This window comes from Lissotriton vulgaris, chromosome 1_1 (genome assembly GCF_964263255.1).
Source record: "Lissotriton vulgaris chromosome 1_1, aLisVul1.2, whole genome shotgun sequence".
Lineage (NCBI taxonomy): Eukaryota > Metazoa > Chordata > Amphibia > Caudata > Salamandridae > Lissotriton > Lissotriton vulgaris.
In genome coordinates, this window is record NC_141685.1 from 2,020,496,456 (window position 1) to 2,020,523,793 (window position 27,338).

The window sequence follows — 27,338 nt, forward strand, 5'->3', positions numbered from 1 at the left end:
GGGACATGAATTTTGAATATTACAATTTAAGATGATTCTTTAGCCTATTAAGGAGGGTGACGAGTTGCAAGTTTAATATTTAGAAATTTGGTAATTATTGTAACCTACATCTGTAATCATTCTTTAGAGTGCTCCCTTTTATTTGTTCCCTATACACTCTCAATTTCAACTGCTGTTTTCTACCTATCACTACCGCTTGGTACTGACCTTAGAATGTTGACAGTTCTGTCAGAGGTTAAGTGAGAAGATTCTATAAGGATGAAGTTGGTGATGACTGAATAAAGAAGATTTTCCCTCAAGAGACTCTTCTCAAAATGGCATTAGCATTATCAAATTTAGAATTAATCAGTTTATGATGTTTTGTGTCCAAACAGAGTAGTGTTAGTTTCTGTTTCCACAGACAAAGGAAAGCTGATCAAACCTATGGGCCTCAAAATGTAAGCTGGAGTTCCATACCACACCGAGGTTCTGTGCTGTTTTGGCAAAGGTAGTGGCAAGGCGAAAAGTACCATGTGTTGGTAAATATAACATACAGCCTACCCTATTAAGTTTTAGACAACTGTTGTTCCTTCGGCGGGTTGGGGCTGTGAAATCATTATCCGAGCTGTTGATACACAAATAAATCTGGGCATGGTCAGCATAAGAGTGGTGATGTGATGCAGACACAGGGCTCGGATGATGGAGAACTATGGTTCGACGAAGTTTAATAAGAAATGGGGGCAGTGGAGACGGCTGACGTACCCCACACTCCGCTCTTGCCGTTTTATTGCGTAGGATTCATTAAAAAATCACATTGAAGATCTCCTGGGGCACAAGATCTTGCTTGCTTGGCAAAAACACCAAGCATTTCTTCTGAGACCTTGCCCGGTGGGTCACACCATGGTTTTCTCCTTTTAGAAAAAAGGAGCCTACATATGCTCCAGTTCTACATAAACATTTTAATGCAAGCCTCAAGATTCCATCATTTCTATGCCTCATAATTTAGCAGTACTTTATAATAGGCTTGGACGCACAACTTTATCTGCAAGGAAAAGTAGTTTCTCATTCCCCACCTTCTTCTCACCTTTGCTTCTTACTCTGGGGTCTATTTGGACTGAGCAGTAGAAGTTTCAACATACTAGTATTTGTTCTCTAAGTATATGAACAATAACCCCGTTCTTTTCTATGGTGCTAGCTCATTACAGCCATGCACGCAGTATGTAGATCTTTGCATCACTCTTTTGAATGGAAAAGCCTTCTTTGGATGAATAAAGTAAACAAGGTGTGTAAAAATATATTTATTTCGTACTCTATTTTCTTATTCACAAATATTTACAATACAAACAAAAGTTTTAAAGATGCGCTTAATAACAACATAGGTTAAATGGTACATAATGTCACATACAAGATCAAATTAACAGCAGTAGAACAATGTGGCCGAATCTCAAAACTAGAAATAAAATGGCCAGAATTCTTTATTATAGGAAATACTTGAGATACATTGCCAAGTATTCTTAGGAAACCTTTTGCTGAAAATGAGCATGGTTTATGGGCAATTCGAAATGCCCCAAAATGGCATGTATTTATTTCAAATAAAAATACTTAGGCATTACAAGCAATAAGAGTGTCGAATTTGAAATCATACATATTCTAACATTAGTCTTGCTTCATTTTAAACTTGCATGGCCACACCTGCACATATAGTTGTAACACTGTTCGTCATTTTATTATTGAAGCTCTTAAATTAATGTTGTATTTAAATACTTTTGCAATACTGTTTTAAATATTTTACCATGGAAAAAATACAAAGTTACAAGGATAGAAAACAACTGCTGAACTATATATTAAAGTTTTTCCCAAAACATATTTCCATATCAAATCCAACAGGATTAGTCGTTTTTCAATTGTGTGCAAAATATCTTGGCAAAGGACGGTCTTTGTCAATATCTGGTCACTCCCATCTGTAAACTGAATGATACTACTATACTATCAGGGAGGACATTTCACCAATGAATTGGTAAGGTGCACTGTCCAGTGGATTGCATTTACAAAAAAAAGAGCAGAGCTGTTTAATACATGACCTAACAGGGGCCCTCACTGAACATACTTTGGTTTCCAGAGAAATGTGCATAACTGCATCATACGTATCTGCTAGGACCATTAGAAAAGGCAGAATCAAACATGGTTCAAGTCTGACCAGCTTCTCCATGTTTCACAAGACTGCTCTACAGAAGAAAGTAGTATCTGCTTGTCGATCTATTAGTTTGGAGAGAATATGAAACTTTGCAACGCACGCGTTACAACAAATTTTTTACATCGCAAAATTCACTACAACGCATGATGTTACAACGCACAATGCAATTACTATTCTAACTCCACTGGGGCATTACTTTGGGGAATGCGATGTAATGAATTATGCGATATAATGACATTTGTTGTAATAGATTTTGCGATGTAAAAAATGCGTTGGAATGACACGCGTTGTAACACGTGCGCTGTAAACGATGTTTCCCGTTCGGAGACACAGTGAGGTATGTTTATGTAAAGATAGCTTCTAAATATGACTCATTACCAAAAACAAATAGTACATATATACAAATGACCAGTTATGGCTGTGTTCCATAGGAAAGGACCTTTGGTAGCTGAGGCCTTTTAGGGCCCAAAAAAACATATCTGCATTCAGTCAAGGCAGGAAGAAAGAGCACAACACAGTTTTGATGCAGCTGGAAAGTGAGATAACTAGTCTAGAGAAGCAATGCCTTGCTTCGTGCTGCGTGTGATACTGGAGTGCTTAGGTGCTTGAAGTCCTTAAACCTCAAGTTTCAGTAGGTGTCTGCTGGTGTCCCAAGAGCAGCCCAGGTGACATCTCAGCACAGGATCTATGAGATGGGAGATAAGGTGGTAACTTGGAATGTTGATTAGAAACAAAAGATCTGGTACTCCGTATGATCTCCGTCATTAGTAATCCTGCAAGTTTGCTTTTAGTGGGTTATTCCACAATAGCAGGAACATTTGCTGGTTACTGTAAGGTACTATAAATAGGGAGAGAGAAACCACTTCCCACCAACCTCACAATTTTTGTGCTGTTACTTCCCTGTTTTCATGGAGGAAAAACTAATTGCAAAACGTTTGCGCATATCCATAAACTTGCAAGTGTGTAGACTTTTACAACCTTTTGCCTGTGTCCCCTCCTTTGAATACATCTGTGAGAAGATATACTCCAAACTAATATTATGTCATTATGTTATAATTTGGGGTTGAAATGTAATACATTGATTCATGGGTACAAATTCATGTAGTGTGAATCACTAATATGAATCTTTATTCATACTTCAGGCATTTTGCACCTAAAGTCACCTACATGCACTAATGTGTTTGTGAATTGGGTCCATTGAGCAAAATCATAATTGTATTGATCATCCGGTGTGGTTGGCATGTCAGCTACCTCATAATATGGACAATAATTCTAAATAATACCAAGAAATGTACTTTACAAACATTCAGGCCTTGCCCAAGAGCAGTAGTTAAGTATTGCCTTATTCGTTATGATCAAACAAAACCACTGGCTGGATTGCATAAACTCCCAGGGTGGTGCTAGTTATACAATAAAAAATACACACATTCATTGTACAAATATGTAAGATGGTGATATATATATATATATATATATATATATATATATATATATATATATATATATATATATCCTTGTGGCAAATTACCATAGCCTGGGCAATTTAGGCAATCCGGCCAGAATTTTTTCCTCAAAATAAAGTCCTAAAAGACGCATTTGTGAACAAATTTTAACATTTCAGAAGGATACAATTCTGTAGACATGGTTGTAAATGAAAAACAATCCTTAAAATAAATACAGTACATGAGAATATTGTGCACGAAAGGCTTTCACATTCATCATTCATGATCTCGAACATAAATTAATAAAAAAAATAAAAGTGAGCTAGAAGGTCCACTGCATATCGCTGAGGTCCACCGGGTCCCCTAGGCCACCTTCGGCTTCTAAGTAGTTCATGATGGCAGCCATTGCAGTCTCATCATTTTCACACATTGTGTCAAGGTCTAGCTGCGAAGTATCACCTACAAAACAAACTGAAGTCACAAATTGAACCTCACCAAAGGTTTACAAAAACAATGTTTTTAGATTTTTAAACTTTTTCCTTTTCGTGTTTTCTGGAGGCCATGTCAGCTGGCTTGCATACCTTCAACCTAACAGACTCAGAAAGAGTGCTTTTCCATTGGATTCCATACACTAGTAAGCCTTGATGGGTGGCAGCATTCCAATTTACACATTACTGAAAGAGAATGCTGCCCACAGAAAGCCTCACACTCCTGAATCCACTCCTGTTTCTTTTGCCTCGGTCACGTTGAACTACCTTGACCACAAGTCGTCCCTTGATGCCTCCTGAATGAATGATTCATGAAACTAGCAAACCAGTGAAGTGGCTGAATACGTTTTGCATCTCTGCTTTACTAGCATTAATGCCTAAAAATGCAACACTTTCGAAACCTCTATTCTAGACCCAACTTTACTTTTGTGAGCTTCCTCAAATCCTCTGTTTTTCTGTGAGGTACTGCATAGGTTTCCCTAATAGACATAAAGCATCATGTTGAGGCACAAGACCTAGAGAGCAGCTCCCGAAGAAAAGAAGGAATTAAAGAAAAAAGAAAAGCAAGAAAGAAGGATGTAAAAAAGAAGGAATTAAATGAAAAAGAAAGAAAGAAGGAAACAATTAAATAATGGAAGGAAGAAAAGAAAAGAGAAGAGAGAAGGAAAGAGGAATGAAAGAATAAAATAAAGAAAGAAGGAAAGAGAAACAAAGAAAGAAGGTAGGAAAGAAAAAAAGACAGAGGGAAAGAAAAAAAAGTGTTGCAAATGCTTCAAATTAAATACAATAAGGCTGATTTTCTTCCTGGGCAAAGTTCATTAAAGAACTATTAGTGAAATTGAGGCAAGAATAAATGTGTTCTAGAAACTCCTCATTAATTTGGGCTTTTGCCTGCTAAACGGTAATTAGCCCTTAAATGGGGCACCACAATTACACCGAAGGCGTGAGAATGGGAACGAGAAATTAACATTTACTACGAATTAGAAAAGATGATATACAAAGGTAGAGCTTGGCTCAAAAATGACAATGAAATATGGAGCAGTGGGGAGGGGGGGGGGAGAGAACTAACTAAAGACTGAAGGTCGCAGGAGAAACAGAGGATGCATGGGAATGGCCCTGGCTACACATAGATAACCAAAATGAGAATGAGGACAAGTGGCGTGTGAAATTAGACCTATGAAGTAGCTACCACCACCAAAGGAAATATTACTAAGGGAAGAGGTGGCCCTAGAGGGAGGGGGAAGGAAGGGACGCGGAAAAGCGACAACTGTAGTAATGGGTTGCCAGTTAACGCATGATGTTCTGATAAACTCAATAAAATACTATACAAAAAAAATGAATAAACGTGTTCTTAAGAATTGTTTGCTTGTATAATATTGAAACTTTCAATAACATAATACAAACTCGTTTCAAATGGGGACAATCTGTGATGCTGTGAAATAAGCAGTCAAGCAGTAATTAAAGGACACTCCAAAAGGAATCACTGGCAGGAAACAGGAACTGTCAGAGCATGGAATGTGGCCTGTGCTCACATCTGGCATAGAGCCCTACTGTCACATGAGACTCTAAACAACAAGGCAACATCAATGTAATAGATTTAAAAAAAACATTTGCACAGAGGGGAACTAGCTTGTGTGTGGATGTGCTCCTTGCGAAAGAGCAAAATGCTCCAACTCAAAGTGATGTTATCCAGTGGCTGAAGAGGTAACCATGTCCCATGTGTATGTTGCAGTGGGTGGAAACAAAACGTTAACACGTCACAAAATGGTGAAATTGAGAAATCTAGCTGAAAGCACCTTTAAACAACTATATTGTACACATATGTGTTTTAAAAACAAAAGGTCTTGGCTAACGCCAGACCGAAAAAGGAGAATGTTACCCTTATTATTTATTTATTATTTATTTTAATTATTTATATAGCGCAGCTGATACCTTGCAGGCTTCCTGGCGCTGGAGAATACTCTACTGAAGAAGAGACCGAAAGTATGTAAGGGCGGGGAGGTCTAAGGGAAAAGCCAGGTCTTGATGCGCTTCCTAAATGGAAGAAGTTGAGGGATCTGGCGTATGTCAATGGGCAGGCTGTTCCATAATTTGGCCGCTGCGACCCTAAAGGATCTACCCCCAGTTCTGGCTTTGTTGTATCTGGGCACCCTTACCAGATAAGCCGAGGATGATCGCAGATCTCTGGTAGGAGTATACCACAGAAACAGGGCTTGCAGGGGCCTGGCACCTTAAAAGTGGTATTGCTATTGGTAAAAAGGAACTAAACTGGCTGTTGAATAAGCCAATGATGAAACTTGCGGAGTCATTAGTAATTTTGAAAGAGGTCAAATCTCTGGCCAGGAAATGTCCTCGAGTGTGAGACCATCGCAGGATTAGCAAGAGACACAATTTGGAACACTCCTCATAAAAGCGAGCAATAATACACCACTGAAATAATTTGAGCCAACAGATATCCGTAGAAGTAAATCTACATTTTCCAGAGGTATTTTTCCTCTACCTCACGGATCAAAAACTAAGAAGAAAAACATATTCATAACAAATTTCCTGTGTAGAAACCTATTGCTGTGTGCACAATCCCTCAACTGAGGTGCTTGAGAATCTCAAAGTTTACCAAAGGTCTAAATCCTCACAATATCACATTGATGCTTGAGCTAAGCCTTTCCTCAAACTCTTACAAGCATGTAAGACAATCTTAAATGTGTCTCTGTAGATGGAATGCTCTTAACAAGGACACGTCTGCAGTGATACACTGGGGATTCTTTCTTGCAAAAGGAATAAACACGTTAGAAGGAAACCGCCATCAGATAAGAATCCACATTGATGGTATATTATTTGGTCTGAACTGGTAAGGAGGACATAATTTACAGGAGGGTTTTCTAACAATAAACTGCTATTGCATGTGTACTCATTTGCTTTAATTTAGATAATAATGATAAGTGCTACACTTTATGTAGTACACATGGCAAATATAAAGGTTTCCAGACTTTCAGAAAGGGTGCTATTATTAACTAATCATTTTATCAATCTCGAATGGATGATAGGTTGAGTGGCACACGCTAGATCTAAACTCTGAACATCAGGTTACACACAGATCTCTGCAGTAGATGGGTTACCTCACTGAGCTATTTTACCAGATTACACAAAATAAACTAAATGCATTTCGATCATTTGTTGCCCACTAAATGCTGAGTTTGAACTTATTGCATCAAATCAAGAGGGACGCAGTTGGATCAATAAACTAGATGTGCATTTGAAAAAAGAAACAACAATAAAGCAAATTACGAAGTTATGCCGTAGAAAAGTATTCTGTTCTACAGGAGCAAATGCAATGTTTATCGGATTGTTTTACAAGAACATAGCTTGAGTATGGAGTTCTAGTAGAGGCTTTTGGTCCATTTTGTTGGGTGACTCAGTTTAAAAAGACATTGCTGCTGCTCCAGATCTATTTTTTCTTTTTATGTTTTGGCTTCAAAGTGCAGCGCTCGCCAAACAATTATGTGAGCATCGGAAGAGTGGGTTTTGGCTCCGCCCAAGTTGGGAGCCAGGAGTACATGTTTTGATGGGGCAGAAGTTGCCCGCTTCCACAAAAACATTGCCTGCCCTCCACACAGCTGTGATAATTTTGTTTATCCAGTCGCCAAACTTAAATTTTCAGGGGCACACACATGACCTGCACCTCCATTATCACTGAAGTTCTGAAGCATCATGGCCAGAAAGGAGAAAGATTTGTGTCAACAGCTGAATATTGAGATATTGCCCAGGTGTAGGTGGAGCAACACAATGTTAACAAATTTGGCATCCCAGTTAGATTTCTCCCAAATTAGGAAACTAAAAGAGGACCCAGAGGTCTTCAGGAAGGAGAAACGGTGCTTTCCTTTAATCTGAGGAACTGAGTTTCTCAGTCTAGCTCTGCTAGCAAAACACTAACTAGAGGGAACCCCCTGGAGAATAGAACCTCCCGGAGATAAGAGGCCTCTCTCTGCTCAACATTTTTAAGATGACACAAATTCAAAAGTAAATTAAGTAGTATGTATTTTGTTGTATTCTAAAATCAATAAAAAAATTTAAAAATAAAATACAATTCAAAAGTAATCATTAGAATGAGGAAACCTCAGGAAAATAAGTAGGCATGCTCTTTCTCGAGTTCTTTTTTTGCAGTTGAGGCCAATTCATAAACACTGTTAACACTACAATCAATTATATTTGTTAGATATGAGCTCTTTATTTTGTCATTTATACCTTCCAATGTATTAGAGAGAACTGAGCCTGTAGTAGTCCGAGTACTAGCAGGAGGATGCTTATCAGGGCATAAATGAAGCTACACACAGTGCTCTCAGTCCCAGAGGTTTTTTCAAATCTAGATTTCGGGGCTGGACTCTTCCTATTGTAGTGGGACCAAGACTGATTTCCATATGACTCAGTATAATCTGAGGTGGTATGGTGGGCAAAAGACCATTGGGCTGGAATGCTACCCTGGGGGATTGCTAGTGGTTAGACCTGATGCAAGCATTCCTCCCATCGCCCTTTGTATGTATACGAATGCAAGATATGACGGTGCACAGTTGTTGCGCACAGTTGTAGCTTAACTCTTTGTGAATGATGAAGTGTAGTCCTTTCTCAGTTTTTTCATTCACAAAGAGTTTTCCCTGCATATGCAGGCAAATGTCAGTCATAAGAAAATAGTCTCACACGCAGCAATTATGCTATCCCCTCCCATCCCGTTTCTGGGCAAATACACAAACTTAATTTGCTTGCCTGTGTCTTTGTAGGCCGATTCAGAAGTGTTGTAGTGGAATTCGTGGATGACACACATCCGGAAAATCCGATTTTCAACACATGGTTGCCCTTCCACAACCGTTTAGTAAACCAAGGCTCTAAGAAAGGTATCTATTTAAGTAAGTGGAAAGTCTACAGAAGGAAAATGGCTTCTCGTCTTAATGAAAGTGATTTTGCTACTCTGGCCTTTGCTGTGCATGGGAAAAAGCAAACCATTTCACTTAGCCAATGCAATTGAAGGCTTTCTCTCAAATCTGGATTGATTAGGCTCCTTTTAAAGAAAGAAAAAAATCTGCAGAAAGACGTCCCTGCATTCATTAGGTTTACATTCTGCACTATGTGCCCCTCTAGTAGCAGGTATTTTGTATGCGTTTTATAAGGCTTACATCATGAGAAGCAACATTTTTACTAATGCACAATTTAAAGGCATCTTACTGAGGAGGTTTTGATGATTTGTGAATGAAGATGAGCACTGCCCTTGGCTCGAGGACTCAAACTCTTCAATTTCGGACGGATACAATTCAATCATCTCCTTCTTCGGTACCTAAAAGAATTTTTAAAAAATGAAATTGAAATGTTAATTCGCTGTTTGCCTCCAAAACGGAGCCCTGACTCAAAGCAGTGGTACTAACCAAGGTATTTTTGTTGTAAACATGCAAATTTAAAAAAATAAAAAAATAAAAAATTGTAAAACTAACTTTGTTTTTAGACCTTTAGACTGCACAGCTGTCTGGTTGCGAAATACATAATATAAGGGGGTTTAAGGCTTGCCCATTGCCTATCATTGGTTGGCTTTACTGCCACTTTCATTTGCCTGCTACGTATTCAATGACTTGTATTGTCCATCTTATGTCTGTACCTCCTCCTCTGGGGCACTGACAATTTACGCTTCCAATGCTCAATTTTAGCGAACAAAGTTTTTTCTTTTGTCTTAAACACTCCACAAGAGTGCATGTGCTTTCCAGATGTCTCCTTCCTGTGCTTCTCTCTGCCCTTCCACTCCATCTTGGTCTCCATCTTGCCTGTTTGCTTTTCTCTTCATCACACTCTATGTTGAACTCTCTCGCCCACTTGTATTTCTCCACACACCCCCCACCCACACCATCCGTTGCTTCACCTATGAAAACTGCTTCCCACTGCCAGCACTCTGTTGCTTTCACCCCCTACATTTTGGATAATCCCACCAACTTTCATAAAAAAATAATGCTTCTGCCAATTTTTTTTTTTTTTTTTTACAGATTCAACTCGAATCGGTAAACAAAAAGCAAAAAAGCGCTTGTGACATTTTGTATGCACGCAAATGCATGGTGTGCACGGTTCCCAACATGACATGGGCTGCCACATCATAGTCTTATTTTATTCTTCTTTTGCTACGCTGCAGAGCAGGTGAACACACCTTTTAAGATGCCTTGTCTTCCTACTCGTCTGTTTTTTATGCCTGTAAGTATTATAAATATATTTTCATTGGTAAAACTAGGGAACCCAGGTCATCTATGTTGGATCTTAAGAATTGTGCGTATATTCATACACTTTACCGCTTAAGACATAATCGGGAGACATTCAACAACAAATGATTGTGAAAGACTTGAGTGAAATGCACATCACGTTCTTTTGCACTTACAATTGTGGGGGCGTTCTTCAGCAAATCACTTGGATTAAACTCACTCTTGCTTGGAGACTGTAACCTGAAAAAGAACAAAAAAGGTCATTATGAGTTACTCAGAATATGTGCAGGCACAACTGGCATTATTTAATTTATTCATGTTATTTTTGCGATTTTTATATATTGCGATTTTTATATATTGCGGATTTGACCCACACTTAAGAGAAAATCAAAGACAGATAATGCAGCCTAAAACTACAAGGCTACATTGGCCAGAACTTCATCTCGAAGTAAAAAAGATAGCCAAATAAAATTAAATTTTACACACGTTGTAAAGTTTCACACCTAGAGAAACTCCCCTTCACAAAAATCCTTTGTCATGATAGAGAGGAAGGGTTGGACAAACAAGCCCCATAGGCTGCCATTATGTGTCTAGAAAAGGGATACCGTGCCTTTAAGGAACTCTCCATAGACCCTCGGTATCCCAGGAGACCCCCGGTATCCCAGGATGCACAGCCAAAGGCCTTTTACTTTCAGTTCTTTTTGAAGGTGTATGAAGCCAGGCAGTAGCATTCAGTACATTATCGTTTCATCCACCGGGGAGGAGGGCTGTGCTTATGACTATAACAAAGATACCCCTACAACAGAACTGGAGTTACAGGTAAGAAACTACTCCTTCTGTAGTAGGGGATCTCTGTGTATAGTCATAATCTTGTGAATAGAATGGCAAGCCCATCCCAACAAACCAAACCAGCGGTGGAGGAAACAGGCAAAACCATTACTGTGCAAACCGATTTCTCAACGAAGCCTGCCCAACCTGAGCGTCTGCCCTGGCATCAGCGTCCAGGCAATAGTGCTTGGCAAAGGTATGGACCGACTTCCAAGTGGCAGCCCTACAGATATCTGCAATGGGAACATTCTGTAGCAAAGCCGTTGTAACCGCTTTGCCCCTGGTGGATTGAGCCTTAAGCTTGCTTTTTAAGGTCTTGTTAGCCTTTTGGTAACATAACTGGTTACAGGGCACAATCCACCTAGAGATAGACTGTTTAGAGGTGGCAAGACCCATCCTGACCTTACCATAATTGACAAACAATTGGTCTGACCTACGAATGTCCTTGGTCTTATCTAAGTAGAATTTTAACACCCTTCTCACATCCAGGGAATGAAGAGACCTCTCCGCCGGAAGGAAGAATGTTGAAAAAACATAGGTAAAGTTATTGTCTGATTAACATGAAAATCAGAAATCAATTTAGGAAGGAACTTAGGGTGAGTCCTCAGAAAGATCCAAAATCACAATGCATAGAAGGAGTTCCTGCATCCAGTGAGAGTCTCAAAGAGTCGGTGAGGACCAGAAGGGCATTTTACGCGCGATGGCCAGGTCTAAATACGGACTGCGAAGGATCCAGAATTTGATTCTTTTCAAGATAGGGTCTCAATTGTTTGTTGTTTAAAGCTTCTAACAATTTTACCAAAAGGGAAAACAAGGATATGGGGTGGTAACTAGATATAGTGGTCGGGTCCAAATTACCTTTTTTTAGGATAGGTAGGACTTGTGCGTCTTTCCAGAGGGAATAGTACCCCTTTCCACAGTTAGATTAAACATAATTGAATAGCCGGAGCAAGATATCTAGAGAGTGAAGCCATGACTCTGGGAGGACAAATATCTACAGGGTGCATGATTTTGTCAAGTCCAGAGATCTCTGGACCTCCTCCAGAGAGAAGGGTTTGCACAAGTTCTGTGTAGGTGTCCCTTCTACTCCCATATCAGCAGCACTAGTGATGTCAAAAGTGTCTGTAATGGTTGGAGTGTTGAAGTTTAAGCAGAACAGAAAAATGTTCTCCTGAAAACAAATGGAGAGAGAGTCACACTGTTCCTGTGACACTAAAAATGCACAGACATGGGCCAGTGCTCTCCATGCCACTGGAGTCAAGCTATCCTTGCTGATAAGGGCCGAAAGGCCGAAACCGGTCCTAGCCTGGCAGTTGGGGCTGGACTGTTCCCATTGGGCACAGGGTCAAGACTGATTTGCATATGGCTGGGTCCAAACTGGAATGGCATTGTGAGCAAAAAAACTATGGATTTAGGCCCAGATCTCTGTACTGGGGTGAATGTATGACATTGTTCTGCATTCTGTCCATCAATTGTTCTGTTTGCACTAAATGGAACAGAGCACATGCCTGGCTGGTAAAATCACGAATGATTTTGAAAAGCACTTTAGGTAATATGTAAGTATGGGCGAATTTTGCGGATTTGCCGTCCGCAAATTTGCGCAAAATTGCAAAAAATATCTGCGAGTTTGCGAAAAAATTTGCGAACTCGCGGATTTATAGTTTTGCACAAATAGACTGTACTTTCTATACTTCTACTGGCTACTCAGTAAGTGCTACCTCGTTGGGTAAATGTATAGTGCTTTTCTTACACTGCAGCTGCGTAAAGGGCCAGAAGAGTTGTCTCCAGTGACCATGTGTGTGTTACTATGCCATCGCGCCGTAGGGTGCAGGGGTCCCTTGAGTGAGCTGTCCATCATAGTGGGTAAATGGCGGGAAGACGGTGCACACTGCTAGTGTTTGGGCGGGGCCAAATGGGCGGGACTTCTATGTGAGTTCACATGCCTCTTGTGTGTATAAAAAGTCAGAGACCGATCAGAGCAGAAGACGAGGAGAAAGAAGCTCCTGGTCATGGGAACTTCACGGGGATTGCACTCGTGAAAGTCAAGGATGCAGAGGCCTCCATCAGGCATCACAGCTACTTTTCAATGGTAGATACGGGGAGAAAGCACACCTGCCCAGCGCTGGGGTCCCTTGAGTGAGCTGTCCATCATAGTGGGTCCGGGCGGGAAAACGGTGCACACCACTAGTGTGTGCGGCGGGGCCAAAGAGCGGGGCTTCTAAAAAAATCCACCCGCGAGCGGATTTGCTGATTTTTCGGCAATTTCGCGGATCGCGAAATTGTCGAAAACCCACAAATTCCGCGAGCGGAACGGATTTTTCGCCCATACTTAGTAACTTGCTTGCCTTTTCAATTTGGTTAGTGATGAAGGGCTTTAGCATAGATTTGATGTTTAAACGATATCTAGACAGAGCTATTTATAAAAGTGCTGGTCATGTGGATTTTTAGTTGTTAAATGCCATGTGATTATTTCTTACAATGGAAGGGATTACAGCATCTTTCGGGCCCCTCTCTCCTAAATCAAATAATTTTATAAATAAAGCGCTGGTAGGAAACGTAACTTGAACAATGCTGGTTTTGAAGGAGAGCAGCAGCCGTCCCAAAATATTTGACAGATAAGTCTCAGTATTCAAACGATACTGGAGAAATTTACAATGCGTCAAATACACTTTCAAAGTTGTGTTCTAAAACAAAATCCAAAGAGAATTACAACTACATCAGTAACTTAACCTGCACTTTAAATTTGACTGATCTACACCTGCCACCTTACCCTACTGATAAAGCCTTGTGGTATATGCTTCTCACACATTACTAGCATGCCCAGGCATACTCTGTGCTGACTGGAAATGGGCACCTCGCTTCAAGAAAATGTGTCCACTGTATTCCTGCTTTCCGCCCTTGAACTTTATTTCGATACTCAATGCACAGGGACCAGATCTAAAGGCGCTACTTCCCTAGCACCCAGCTGAGTTTGTGCAGTGTGGGCTAAAGGTACATGCACACAAGAGTGCGGCCTCTCCAAATGTTGCTAACAAAAATCTGCTACATGGAAACTAGAGGTTTAATAATCAACCAGGTCCACGGTGTGAGCTCCTAAGAGGATCCTGCTCTTCCCCACCCACCACCATGAGACTGACACGATCCAAGGGGGACCAGCCCAACGTGACGCCATGCTGTGATGCTGTGAACAGATCTCCTTCTTCCCAGGTGATGGAAGTGGGGGGTTGCTTCCTATTTAGAAGAACTCTGGGCCACGATGAGCATGCTCAAGACCATCTCTATAGAGTTTGAGTTTAAAATATTTCTTAAGCGCGAGTACACCGAGCGGTTTCATGGCGCTGTAAAGTACTAAAACCCTGCGGGGGAGAAAGACAGGATCACAGAAGGGGTTTTAAGGTGAGAAGGCTTGTGTAAAAAGAAAGGTTTTAAGTGCCTTGCGGAAGAGTGTGTACTGGGGGCAGGATCTTAGGTGCGCCGGGAGGGAGTTCCAGAAAGCAGGAGCGAGAGTGGAGAATTTGGAGCCTCCCTATTTTTTGCGTTTAAATCGGGGAACTACGAGCAGTTGTTGGGTAGATGACGTAGCTCCCTGGGAGGAACATAGGAGTGAATTTCGGAAGTGATAAAAGCAGGGGCAGAGCCGGACCGGGCATTAAAAATGATGCAGCCCAGCTTAAACTGGGCTCGTTCCAGTATGGGGAGCCAGTGTAGGGCCTTGAGGAGGGGCGTGACGTGGTGTGATTTGGACAAATTGAATACCAGGCGGGCCGCCTGGTTCTGGACCAGCTGGAGATGTCGCACGTTGTATGCGGGCATGCTACAGTAGAGGGCATTGCCATAATCGAGGCGGGAGGTAACCATCCCCAGGACTATGAGTTTGAGTGCGGAGGGAGAGAAGAACCGAGAGACTTTGCGGATAGTGCGGAGGGAGAGAAAGGATGAGGATACAACAGAGCTGACTTGGGAATGAAGGGAAAGTTGGTCATTCAGTTTGAATCCAAGAGTTTTTACAGAGGAAGAAGGAATCGGGGGGGCCTAAGGAGGGGGGCCAGAAGAGAGAAGACCAGGGACTAGAACAACCACCTGTTAGCACCAACTCCGTTTTGTCGGGGTTTAGCTTCAGGTGGTTGTGATTCATCCAGTCCTGGATGAAGTTCATAACAGACTGGAAATTGGATATTGACTCGGGGGAAGAAGATAGGGAAAAGATGAGCTGGAGGTCATCCGCATAGTTGTAGACGGAGACCTCCAGCTGTTGGAGGGCGAAGATGAGAGGGGGGATATACAAATTAAATAACAGGGGGGAAAGAGAGGAGCCCTGGGAAACCCCGCATTGAACCGTACGGAAGTCCATTATAGGAATGGCAAATCAAAACGCTGGGAAAGGACACGTAATGCCATGAAAAGAGAATTAAAATAATGCATGATGGCAACAAAGAAAATAATTTGTGTTGAAAAAAAAAAGGTAATGGATCTAACTACAGAAAGTAAATATACATTAAAACAAATAAAGGAAGACCAGCATCAAGTATTTCAACATTTGGAGTGAAATTACCTTTCTAAGTCTAGGATTGCATTTGCGATGTCGGTTCCTATGCTTCCAGCACCGAGTACTGTTCCGCTCAACATTCCTGGCATATTAAGAAAGGGTTGTTTGGAGGTACCTGAAACAAAGTCAAGTACATATTAAGTTATGCAGCTTAGTGGTGGGCAATACGAGACGATTGAGTGGCACTACAGTGTGGCTTCGCACCCCCCCCCCCCTACAATCTTGGTTTCACTCAGTGACCCTTTCAAACAAGTAACAATCAAACATTCTAGCCATCCGTTCCTAGGGATAGGAAGGCTTGAGTTCTGCATGTGCCTGCGTTGCGTTGATGATTTTTTTTGTGCCGGAAGTTGTCCCTTCTTGCACAAAAACACATGTGGATGCAGAGGTGGCACATCCTTGTTCTCAGGGCCGCACACGCTCTTTATCAAGTCACACGAGCTGACTCTGGGTCTCTGGTCGGCAATCTCGCCTGATTCACAAACACCCAATATCCGACTGAATGTACAAAACAGCCACCATTGTCACTTGCAGCAAAACGTGATGCGTAAAAGCAGGGCAACTCTGTGACTTGAGATCGCCCGGTGTCTGCAGCTCTTCACAAAGCCCAGCTGTAAACCCTCTTGAGGGCCAAGAAAGAGCCCTCAAACCTAGTTCTCCTTTTGGAAGAGCACAGGTCTTAGAGAGTAACAAGGCCTCATTGTTTTAAAGGGAGAGTGACAAGTATGGCGCAGAATCTGTGTTTTCGAACTCGAATTTTAAACATTGCCACCCTTTCCAGCGTATTTTCTCTGTGCACATTTTCTGTAGCGGGAATAACCACAGGTGTGAAATGACTGCACATGTTGGATTTACACCACTAGCTGGAATGACAGCAATGGACTGTAGTGTGCTACTTTACCAAATACAGATGCCCTCATAATATAGCTCCTTCTAAGCTTTGCGATGCTCCTATCAATCAATCAATCAGAGTACTTGTAAAGTGCGCTACTTACCCATGAGTGTCTCAAGGCTCTGAGGGGAGGGGGGTGCCGCTACTGCTCGAAGAGCCAGATCTTGAGGAGTCTTCTGAAGGTGAGTAGGTCTTGGGTCTGCCGTAGGTGGGTAGGGAGGTTGTTCCAGGTGTTGGCAGCGAGGTAGGAGAAGGATCTGCCGCCGGAGGTCGTTCGTTGGATGCGGGGGACATCGGCAAGGGCGAGGCTGGCGGAGCGGAGCTGGCGGGTGGGGGTGTAGAAGCTGAGTCTGCTGTTTCGGTAGGCTGGTCCGGCATTGTGGAGTGCTTTGTATGCGTGGGTGAGGAGCTTGAAGGTGATCCTCTTGTCAACGGGGAGCCAGTGTAGGTCTCTTGGATGGGGGTGATGTGGCTGCAGCGGGGGATGTTGACGATCAGTCGGGGGGAGGCGTTTTAGATGTGTTGTAGTCGTCGTAGGTGTTTGGCTGGGATTCCTGCGCAGAGTGCGTTGCCATAGTCCAGTCTGCTGCCGACGAGGGCCTGTGTCACCGTTCTTCTTGTTTCGGTAGGGATCCACTTGCAGATCCTGAGGAGCATGCGGAGGGTGTTGTAGCAGGAGGAGGAGACGGCGTTGACCTGCTTAGACATGGAGAGGGAGGAGTCGAGGATGAATCCTAGGTTGCGTGTATGGTCGGTGGGTGTCGGTGCTGTTCCCAGTGTTGACGGCCACCAGGAGTCATCCCAGGCTGAGGGTGTGGGTCCAAGGATGAGGACCTCCGTCTTGTCCGAGTTCAGCTTCAGACGGCTGCTCCTCATCCAGTCGGCGAAGGCCTTCATTCCCTCATGGAGGTTGGTTTTGGCGGTGTGTGGGTCCTTGGTGAGGGAGAGGATGAACTGGGTGTTGTCGGCGTAGGAGATGATGTTGCGGTTGTGATGGTGGGCCACCTGTGCGAGGGGGGCCATGTAGATGTTGAACAGCGTCGGGCTGAGGGATGAGCCCTGGGGGACGCCGCAGATTATGTCAGTGGCTTCGGATCGGAAGGGTGGGAGGCGGACGCTCTGGGTTCTGCCGGAGAGGAAGGACGTGGTCCAGTCAAGGGCCTTCTCTTGGATTCCGGCTTCTAGGAGGCGTGTCTTTAGAGTGTGATGGCAGATCGTGTTGACGGCGGCTGACAGATGCAGGAAGATGAGGGCTGATGTTTCGCCATTGTCTAATTGGCACCTGATGTCAACTGTGGTGGCGATAAGAACTGTCTTGGTGCTGTGGCTTCGTCTGAATCCGGACTGGGACGGGTCTAAGATGTTGTTGTCTTCGAGGTGGCGGGCCAATAGCATGTTGACGATTTTCTCGATGACCTTCGCCGGGAACGGGAGCAGGGAGATGGGCCGGAAGTTCTTGAGGTCCTTGGGGTCCGCCTTAGGCTTCTTGAGGAGTGCGTTGATTTCGGCGTGCTTCCAGCTTTCCGAGAATGTCGCTGTTTCAAAGGAGATGTTGATGACCTTCCGTAGTTGGGGGGCGATGGCTGCATCTGCTTTGTTGAATATGTGGTGTGGGCACGGGTCTGACGGCGATCCTGAGTGGATGGAGTTCATGACCTTGCATGTCTCGTCGACGTTGGACCAGGAGGTCAGGCGGTTGGCTTTCCTTCCTTTCACTCCGGATACGGGACAGTGGATCCCCGGACCCTGCTCCCATTAATCACCAATTGTACTTGCTTTACGTCCCGGACAGGACGGGGACCCGTTCCTGCCGCCTCCACTGACTCCAGTATCTCCTGGACCATCCCTCATTTGCAGTGCTTTACGGGGCTCCGTAACTGGCACATGTCCTTGAATATATGATGCTATATGCACTTCCAAACTATTTGAAGTTTCGAGTCTCTCTTCCTTCCCAGTTCTCTTGTAATGTCTTGTACATGCAATTGATTCTGATGTTTTAAATGAATCAGTTTTTCTTTGTATCACTCGTTTTTCCCCCTCCTTTGTGACCCGTTTTCTCTGCTCTGTGTCACTGTTCCCCCTCTTTTCTGCCCCTCTTTTCTGTCCCGTTTTTCTTTCTGTGCTACTAGTTCTCCCCACCCCCTGCGGCCCCACCCCCCTGCCCACTCGCTTCTCCCGCCTCCCAGCTGCTCCTACCTCCCACCTCCCCATATATGCCGGATGCTGGGCTGCCACGCAGCGGACGCACCACTGGCGCGCCAAAGGCACGCCCGTCTGCGCCCGTCCGCGCCTGGACCGCGCCCAGCGCCAGAACCTCTGGCCCCTGCGAACACCACAACGCCAGACTCCGATACGACTCCAGCACCCTCCACGCACTCAATGCCAGCCGAGACCGCAGCTGCTTCCAGGCCGCCCCAAAACGCACCCACAGACCTTTCTCCTGCCACACCTGCAGCTTCACCTGCGACAGAGCCACCAAACCACCAAGGGCCGGACCCAACCACCTCCGCTGCATACTCTTAAACACCCGCTCTGCACGCAAACACACCGTTGAGCTCTGGGACCTGCTCGACACCTCCACCCCAGAAGTTGCCTTCTTGACCGAGACCTGGTGTAACGACTCCTCAGCGCCCGACATCGCCATAGCCATTCCGGACAGCTACAAAATCACCTGCAGTGATTGCGCCAACGGAATCGGAGGAGGAATAGCCATCGTCCACAAGTCCACCCTCAAGGTCGACACCTACGCAGACGACACCCTCAACACCGCCGAACACCTGCACTTCCAAATCCACACCGACCCCAACACCACCCTTAGAGGAACACTCATCTACAGACCCCCCGGACCCCGGGTTCAGTTCAGCGACTCCATCGCCGACCTCGCCAGCACCCAAGCCCTCGCCTCCACGACTACATCCTCCTCGGGGACCTGAACTTCCACCTCGAGAACAACGACGCCAACTCCGCCATCCTGATCGACAACCTCGCCAATCTCGGCCTCAAACAACTCGTCACCGCACCCACCCATCCCGCCGGCCACACGCTGGACCCCGTCTTCTCCACAGACACCCACGTCGCCTTCGACCACACCACCGAACTCCACTGGACCGACCACCGCTGCATCCATTTCACCTTCAAAAAACCAACCACGCACCACCGCACCCAACAGCGGCCTCACCGCTGCTGGAGCAAAGTCACCGAAGACCAGCCGATCACCACCCTCGCCCAGATCCCACCCACCGACCCCACCAACCCAGACGCCGCAGCCCGCAACCTCAGACAGTGGATCTACAACTGGGCCATCACCCTTGCTTCGCTCAAGTAACCCTGGAACAGCCACATCAGCAAGAGAGCCACCTGGTTCACTGACGAACTCCAGACCTCCAAACGCGCATGCCGGAAACTAGAGAAGATATGGCTCCACAAACGCACACCGGACAACCACGCAGCCCACAAGGACGCCACCCGCAAATATCACCACCTCATCAGATTAGCCAAGAGATCCTCCTTCAAAGGCCACCTGGATAACAACGCACACAACAGCAAAGAGCTCTTCAGCATCGTAAAGGAACTCTCCAACCCCAGCGTCAACACCGACGACATCCCGCCCTCACAAGAACTGTGCGACCCACTAGCCATCTTCTTCCACCGCAAGATCGCCGACATCCACAACAGCTTCAACACCGCGACCGCCCTGACTACGCCAGACTCCACCTCCCCTGTGAACACCACCAGCGCTGATGAAGATCCTAAATCTATAGGATCGAAACGCCGTCGACCCACTATACAGCGCAACTCATGGTGCATTATCTACTTTGGTTCCCTATATACTTACCAATACCAACTCACTAAAGAGGAACCAACAAATCTTGTATATACTGTGTTTTTCATTTTTGTTGTCAATTTGCGTCCCTCGCTGTGTTCACCCTTATGTCACTTGCGCCGACACCATTCGTCTCACTATCACGTAGCACACTAAGCCCCCTTGGGTTGCCTTATGCATTATATGTCTCCAGTGCTGTTATAGTAAATTGTTCTGACGATTGTTTTTGTTTAAACATGTCCATGAATATATGATGCTATATGCACTTCCAAACTATTTGAAGTTTCGAGTCTCTCTACCTTCCCAGTTCTCTTGTAATGTCTTGTACATGCAATTGTTTCTGATGTTTTAAATGAATCCAATTGAGATATTGTTGTTATTTACATATGTATACCTAGATCTCAATCTGGTTTACGGGTTATACTCCTGTTTGTCCCCACAAAGAAAAACGGGGCAGAAAAGAGGGGGAACAGTGGCACAGAGCAGGGAAAACGGGGCACAAAGGAGGGGGGAAAAACGAGTGACACAGAAAGAAAAACGGGGCAGAAAAGAGGTGGGGGAACAGTGGCACAGAGCAGGTAAACAGGGCACAAAGGAGGGGAAAAACGAGTGACACAGAAAGAAAATAAAACGGATGGGCACAGCGAGTCTTTAGCAGCGGCAGCGGCGGCAGGGGCACACAGGCGGAGCTGCGTGGAGGGGGAGCGACCTACCAGGAAGGTCAGGGGTCAGCTTGTGAATGTAGCTAGTGAAATATGCCAACACATTTTCATGCACTCTCTTTAGCCAAGATTGAAAAAGAAGCTGTCAACACCTTGTGAAAGACACAAGGCGTTATGAACAATTCACTTTCACACAAAAAACACCTTACTCTACTCCATTCGTAAAGAGTAAGAGGGCATCATGATAACGAAAGTGTCAAATTAACGCCAACACATAACAGCAGTTTGTAAAATACAGCCACAATATTTTATCTCCATTATCCACTGATATCTCCATTATCCAATGATCTATATTGTGGACATAAATTAAGACAAAAAATGAAAATACCCAGCGAGTCTGAATTTTTGCTTTCAGCTCTCTCATTGTGTACCAACCTGAGAGCCCACAGCAAGAGCAGAGTGAAAGCGCACAGCATGCCCTGTGAGTGCCACATCTGCAGGTCTGAGGGTGGTACCAGCAAGCGGACTTCAGAAGGGCTCACTCACTGCTGTGCCCATCCAATAATGCAAGCTTGCTATGTAGCACAAAAACGGGTATATCTTACAACTCAGCACACTACCACAATACCCCAAACCACTTGCTACCAGAGAATCAGTGTACCCTGAAACAAGATCCTAAACTTACCCAAGTCATTATATAGCACTGCCAACTACACCGGGTTAGCACACACAGAAAGTATAAAGCCATATGCTGCATAATTCTTTGGTTAACTTTGATTACATACACAACATTAAAGGGCAGTTGAGCCTGTGTGTTCAGAAACCCGGTCAGTCATAGCAGGAATGAATCCCCAGGCAATGTCTGGAAAGGGACTATCAATGTGGAAGATCACACCTCACTGAAGCGACCAGCTAGGGCACAGGTAACTATCTCTAAAGATTGCTTCTACTGTACAAGTAATCCACAAAATGAAGGCAATGCCCATTTGCATGAGGAAGTCCACCCACTTAACATAACAGCAGTTTGAGGTATGCAAGCTGCTTATCATACATAGAAGTCTGCAATCCCGGTCTCTAATTTCCATATTAGAGTCGAGTTGTGATATCGAGTCAGCCGTAAAAAATAAATAATGCAGCTGTTCAACAGTAATAAGTTATTACCGTTGAGTTCTGCTGTCATTATGCCTGCTGCCACACTCAGCAGTCAAGGTAAAAGCAAGGTCACAGGCATAATCACAGCTAAAGTTTAAAGAAGAAAAACTAGCCTGTCCTTCTGATATGTTTTTTTCAGCACAAAAAGGATATGTATGGCAACAGGTTAATTTTTTCCATGTAATAGGCAATTACAGGAAAGATAGAATTCAAGCACATTTATACGCATTCTTAACCAAAGCATTTGTAAAAAAAATTACTTACATTAAAATGTATTAGAATATGTTTTTAAAAAACATACTACCTGCTTTTTTAGTGTGTTCTATTTTTACAGTAAAGATTCTGCTTTTATTATTCAGAGCTACAATGAACATGAAGAGGGGTCTGTGGAAGGGGGATGGTATGACCATGCATTATAAGGAATGCCATCTGTCCTATATTATAAAGATATTGCAAGTCACCTCGAAGTATCATGACCTTATAAAGAAACTCGGGCCTTGGCCTCATATTCCTCTATATGGGCATTGAACTCCTTGATGACTTGCAATATCCCTATAATGCACGGTCGTAAGTACTATATGGGTGTGCTAGAGTGATCCCTTAAACCCCCCCACCCCACCAAACACCCCCTCCCAGTGCACAGCTTCCGTATCCGTACCTTTACAGCGGATTCCACTTATGTCGGGTAAACACAAATGTTTTGCCATCACTGTCCAAAATGTTTCCTTTCTATTATATATTCAATATAATGCTCATTAAAAACAATGATTCTTCCTTACTTTCCCACATATGTATTTGCAGGTGATTATAAGCTGGCCAGGTGCATTTCAGGACGGATCGTCCCTTCTTCAGCGGCCTAACGTTAATTATAGACTAAAAATCCATATCTACAAATTCTAGATGAAAAACAACGAGCTCGCGAAAATGTACAAAAATCTGAAATGAAAGAAAATAAACAGTATAGAGGAGGCAAACTGCAATTAACTCAGAATTTGGAAGATGTGGATTTTCATTATATGTGTAGCATTAGGCCCCGGAAGAAGGAACATTTTGTCCTGAAATGCACTGAGGACAGCTTATAAACACCTGGACAAGATCACGTGGTTAAAATAAGGTAGAGCCCTTGTGTTTAATTATACGGAGTTTATAATAAAAAGGCGACTTTTTTGACAGTGCTGGCTACTGATTTGTTTTCAAATGAAACTGAAGACGAAGAAGCCTCAAAGGCCCAAAAGGTGCGAACTGGGTGGCCCTCCAGTATTTATTGTTGTGTGTCCAGGGCTGGTGGATTCGCCAAGTATCACGTAGAAATGCAGATTTTCCAGCATACAGAATTTTTCAGATTTCCGTAATTTTTTATTGAAAATTATATTTACATGGTGCGTGACATATACATGTGGAGTAATTTGAGTAACAGACAGATGGAAAAAGAAAACGCCCTGGGGGGGTGGGGGTGATATCAAAAGTAACATAAGTCCATCATCTTGGCATTTAATACTTCTGACTGTGGCTGCTCAGTTCTGGCAGTGTGATTCAGTGGTGTGCTATACCGATCGAGTCTGATTTTCTCTTCAGTTGTTAGCAAGTTGCTTCCAACAAATGCATTCTCCCCATTAGTCACAAGAGGGCAGCATTAGAGCAGTGTTCCATGGCAGATCACTACTCTTTCAGCTCAGCCAAGTGAGCGGCAGACACGTTTCACGCAATGAATACTTCCATAGCGTTAGTCCATTTGTTTCCTGTGTGCAAGCAAATAATTACAATTCAGAGCACACATCGATTAAGGGACGATTTTAAGGCAGGCTGAAGTTCTCTGCATACACTCCTAAGAGCTTCTTTATGATTATAAGTGTTGTTTTTTTTTTTTTGTTCTAATCTTTTATTAAATTAGAAAGAACATATAAATAGTTAAATACAATAGAAAGCATTACACTGACAATATAGCAATACAAGACTCAATATCAATACTGTCATATATAGCTCCTGCATAACCATGTAAATATCATGTTTCAGAAATAAGAATATAAAGGAACCATATTAAAAAGTCAGATGCATCACTCGATAAAAAATTGATCAAAAGTAAGAAAAGAAAAGGAAAGAGAAAAAAGAGAAAAAGGATAGAGAAAAGAGGAAAGAGGAAGAGAAAAGAGTAGAGTGAAGAGAGAAGAGAGAGAGTCTCCTGCTACAAAAGAACGAGAAAAAGAAATTAAGTAGACGACACAAAGGGAAATTGCTCTACCAAACCTTTCGAGGCCAAGTTCACATGACTATCCAGTGTTCTCCATACCCCACTAGAAATGGAGGGAGAGAGAGATGATTCTCCTCCACAGAGGTATGAGCCCACGGAGAAAAGAGACCCAAGCCCACCAAGTATGATAGGATACAGATCCAAATGATTTCCACTCCGTAAGAATAATCTTAACTGAAATTGTGAACAATAAATCTAATAATTGCATATCCACAGAATCTAACAATAATCGTGATGGTGCAGCCCATGGACCTAACAAGATTAGAGGTAGTGAAAGTTGAAACTGAATATTAAAAATTAGCATGAGATGTTTATGATCCATGTCCCAAAAAGGTTCGAGAAAAGAACATTCAAAAAACATATGCTGATGGGAACCAGTGGCTAAGTTGCAACTCCAACAAAGGTCATTATCTTTAATATTGAGAGAGTGCAGGCGTACCGGTGTCCAATGTAATAGATTAAGAGAAAAGAATTTAGACTGAATTAGAGAGGGAGCAATCTTAGAATGAAGAGAAAGACTCCCAATAAGTTGCCAAGTGTCTGGGGAGATATGTTTGAGAAGATCATGGTCAAAATGATGTAGCCATACCTGTTGTGTAAAAGTCATCAAAAGAGGCAGTGTGGAAGATAGAAATGTATAAATCTTAGAAGCCATATAATCTGATTTATACCACATAGATAGGAGAGAAACTGTATGAGAAACCGGATTAAAATGAACCTTAGCAACGGCAACTTTGATTCAAAAATGTATAAAAATCAAAATTAGCGAGAGAAAACACCTGAGCCAAGAAAGAAAAAGGTAATGTATCATGATTGGAATCCTAAAGATTTTGGACAAGGGTAATACCTTTATGAGCCCAGTAGGATACCAAAGACGAATCAATATCAATTTTAATTTTAGGATTGTGCCACAAAGAAGACCATCTAGACTTATGGATTGGCTTAGAAACGTTTTTATCAATCGCTTTCACTGCAGCAATAGTATCTAAAATAATAGCACCAGAAAAAGGAATAGACAATGTGGACGTAGTTCAAAAATAAGAGGTAGGTAGAGGAGAAGATAATTCCCGCTCAATATACACCCACGGCGGAGTATGTCGAGGATCTGTAGAGAACCAAAGAGCCCCTTGGGAGGCTAAAAAAGCCACTTGATATCAATCCCAGTCAGGAAAATTACAACCCCCCATGTCATAAGGTTTCCTCAAATGTTTATAGGCTATTCTGGCTCTCTTATCACTCCAGAGGAATTTTGAAGTAAGAGAATCAATTTCATGAAAAAAAGATGAAGATAATTTAACAGGAAGCTTTGAGGACAAAGTTAATAATAGGTGTTATCATCTTTAAAGTTTGAAGACGTCCCCACCATGAAATATACTCAGGGGATCAAGTATCCAGAAGTTGACGAACCTTAAGTAAAGTTTGAGCTTCATTATAAGAAACTGTGTCTGTTAGAGTACTGCAAAACCAAATCCCCAAATATTTAATACGTTTTGAATGCCATTTAAAACCAGCATTCCCCATGTGTGCAGGAAAACAATACGCGCTGAGGGGAAACTTTTCCGTTTTATCTTTGTTGAGAGTATATCCTTAGACACTAAAAAATAGATTAATAGTCTCGGAAATAGCAGGAATTGCCGTAACTATATCATCAGAGAAAATGAGCACATCATCTGCATAGGCAGCTGTTTTGATACAGGTGGAACCAAATTGAAAACCTTTAATATCTTGATTAAGGTTAAGTAAGCGAAGAAGAGGATCAATAGATAGTAAAAACAAAAGAGGCGATAACAGGCACCCTTGTCTAGTACCTTGACACAGATTGAAGAAAGAAGAAGTAGCGCCATTAACCCTAATATTTGCCCTAGGATGTGCGTACAAAGACATGCCCATATTAATAAAAGGATCTCCAAGATTGTGGGCTCGAAGCACTGCTTTCAGAAAGGGCCATGAGACCTTATTAAAGTCCTTTTCGGCATCAAGGGCAAGGGCCGCCGCAGGCTGATTGGATAATTTTGCTTTCCCCAGGATATGACAAAATGTTCGAATATTATCCCTAGCCAACCTACCTTAAACAAAGCCAGTCTGCGAAGGGTGAATAAGTAAAGGAATGTTTGCTTCCATATTCAGGAGAGATATAGGGCGAACTTTTTTAGGATCCAAATGATCTTTACCCTCTTTAGGGATTACTACAATGGTAGCCTCCGCCGCAGAACCAGAAACCGAACCTGTCGAAATAAAGTTATCGAAAATATCTTTGAGACGAGGTACAAAAGATGGAAGAAAGGTTTTATAAAAAAAGAATGGGAAAACCATCTGGACCCGGAGCTTTCCCAGAGCGGGTGGTCTTAATAGCATGAATAATTTCTTTGGATTCAATCGATCCCCCCAACTTTGCCCCATCAGCATCAGAAACTGGCGGAATAGGAATTGTGTTTAAAAATAGTTGGCATTGATCGAGAGAAGATTGATTGTGAGGAGTGTATAATTTACTATAATACTCATGAAAGACCTCAAGGATCTCCTTAGTTTGAAATTTCCTAGTACCAGAACTGTCGTTTATACAAGATATCTGTGCTGATCTGATATTTGACTCCTGAAACTTTAATGTAGCCACCAAAACCTTCCCTGCTCGGTTTTTGAGGAGTAGCCGTTTAGATGTTTGTGCCTGGACCCCAATGTGAGCTCTCTTAGTTACAATAGAATTGTAAGAGTATTTTAAATTCTTGATATCTTGTAAGAGCGCCTTGTCTTTAGAATTCCGATTTAAAGATTCTTTCTGCTTAATGGTATCTGCTAAACCAGCAAGTTCCTTCTTAATATCTGAGTTCTTTTTTGCCATTTTGTTAATAATCTGCCCTCT

General features: G+C 43.0%; 1 protein-coding gene across 1 annotated transcript in view; it reads right to left on the reverse strand.

The window, feature by feature from the left end:
* Positions 1-1,262: 1,262 nt before the first annotated feature.
* Positions 1,263-27,338, reverse strand: part of BMAL2 (basic helix-loop-helix ARNT like 2) — a 191,730-nt gene continuing 165,654 nt past the window's right edge. Inside the window, exons 14-17 of the mRNA XM_086920187.1 lie at positions 15,708-15,816; positions 10,504-10,567; positions 9,318-9,426; positions 1,263-4,074 (exon numbers count right to left, since the gene is read on the reverse strand). Coding sequence (XP_086776313.1) covers positions 3,938-4,074; positions 9,318-9,426; positions 10,504-10,567; positions 15,708-15,816 — 419 coding nt within the window. The 3' untranslated portion in view covers positions 1,263-3,937. The remainder of the gene's footprint in view (positions 4,075-9,317; positions 9,427-10,503; positions 10,568-15,707; positions 15,817-27,338) is intronic.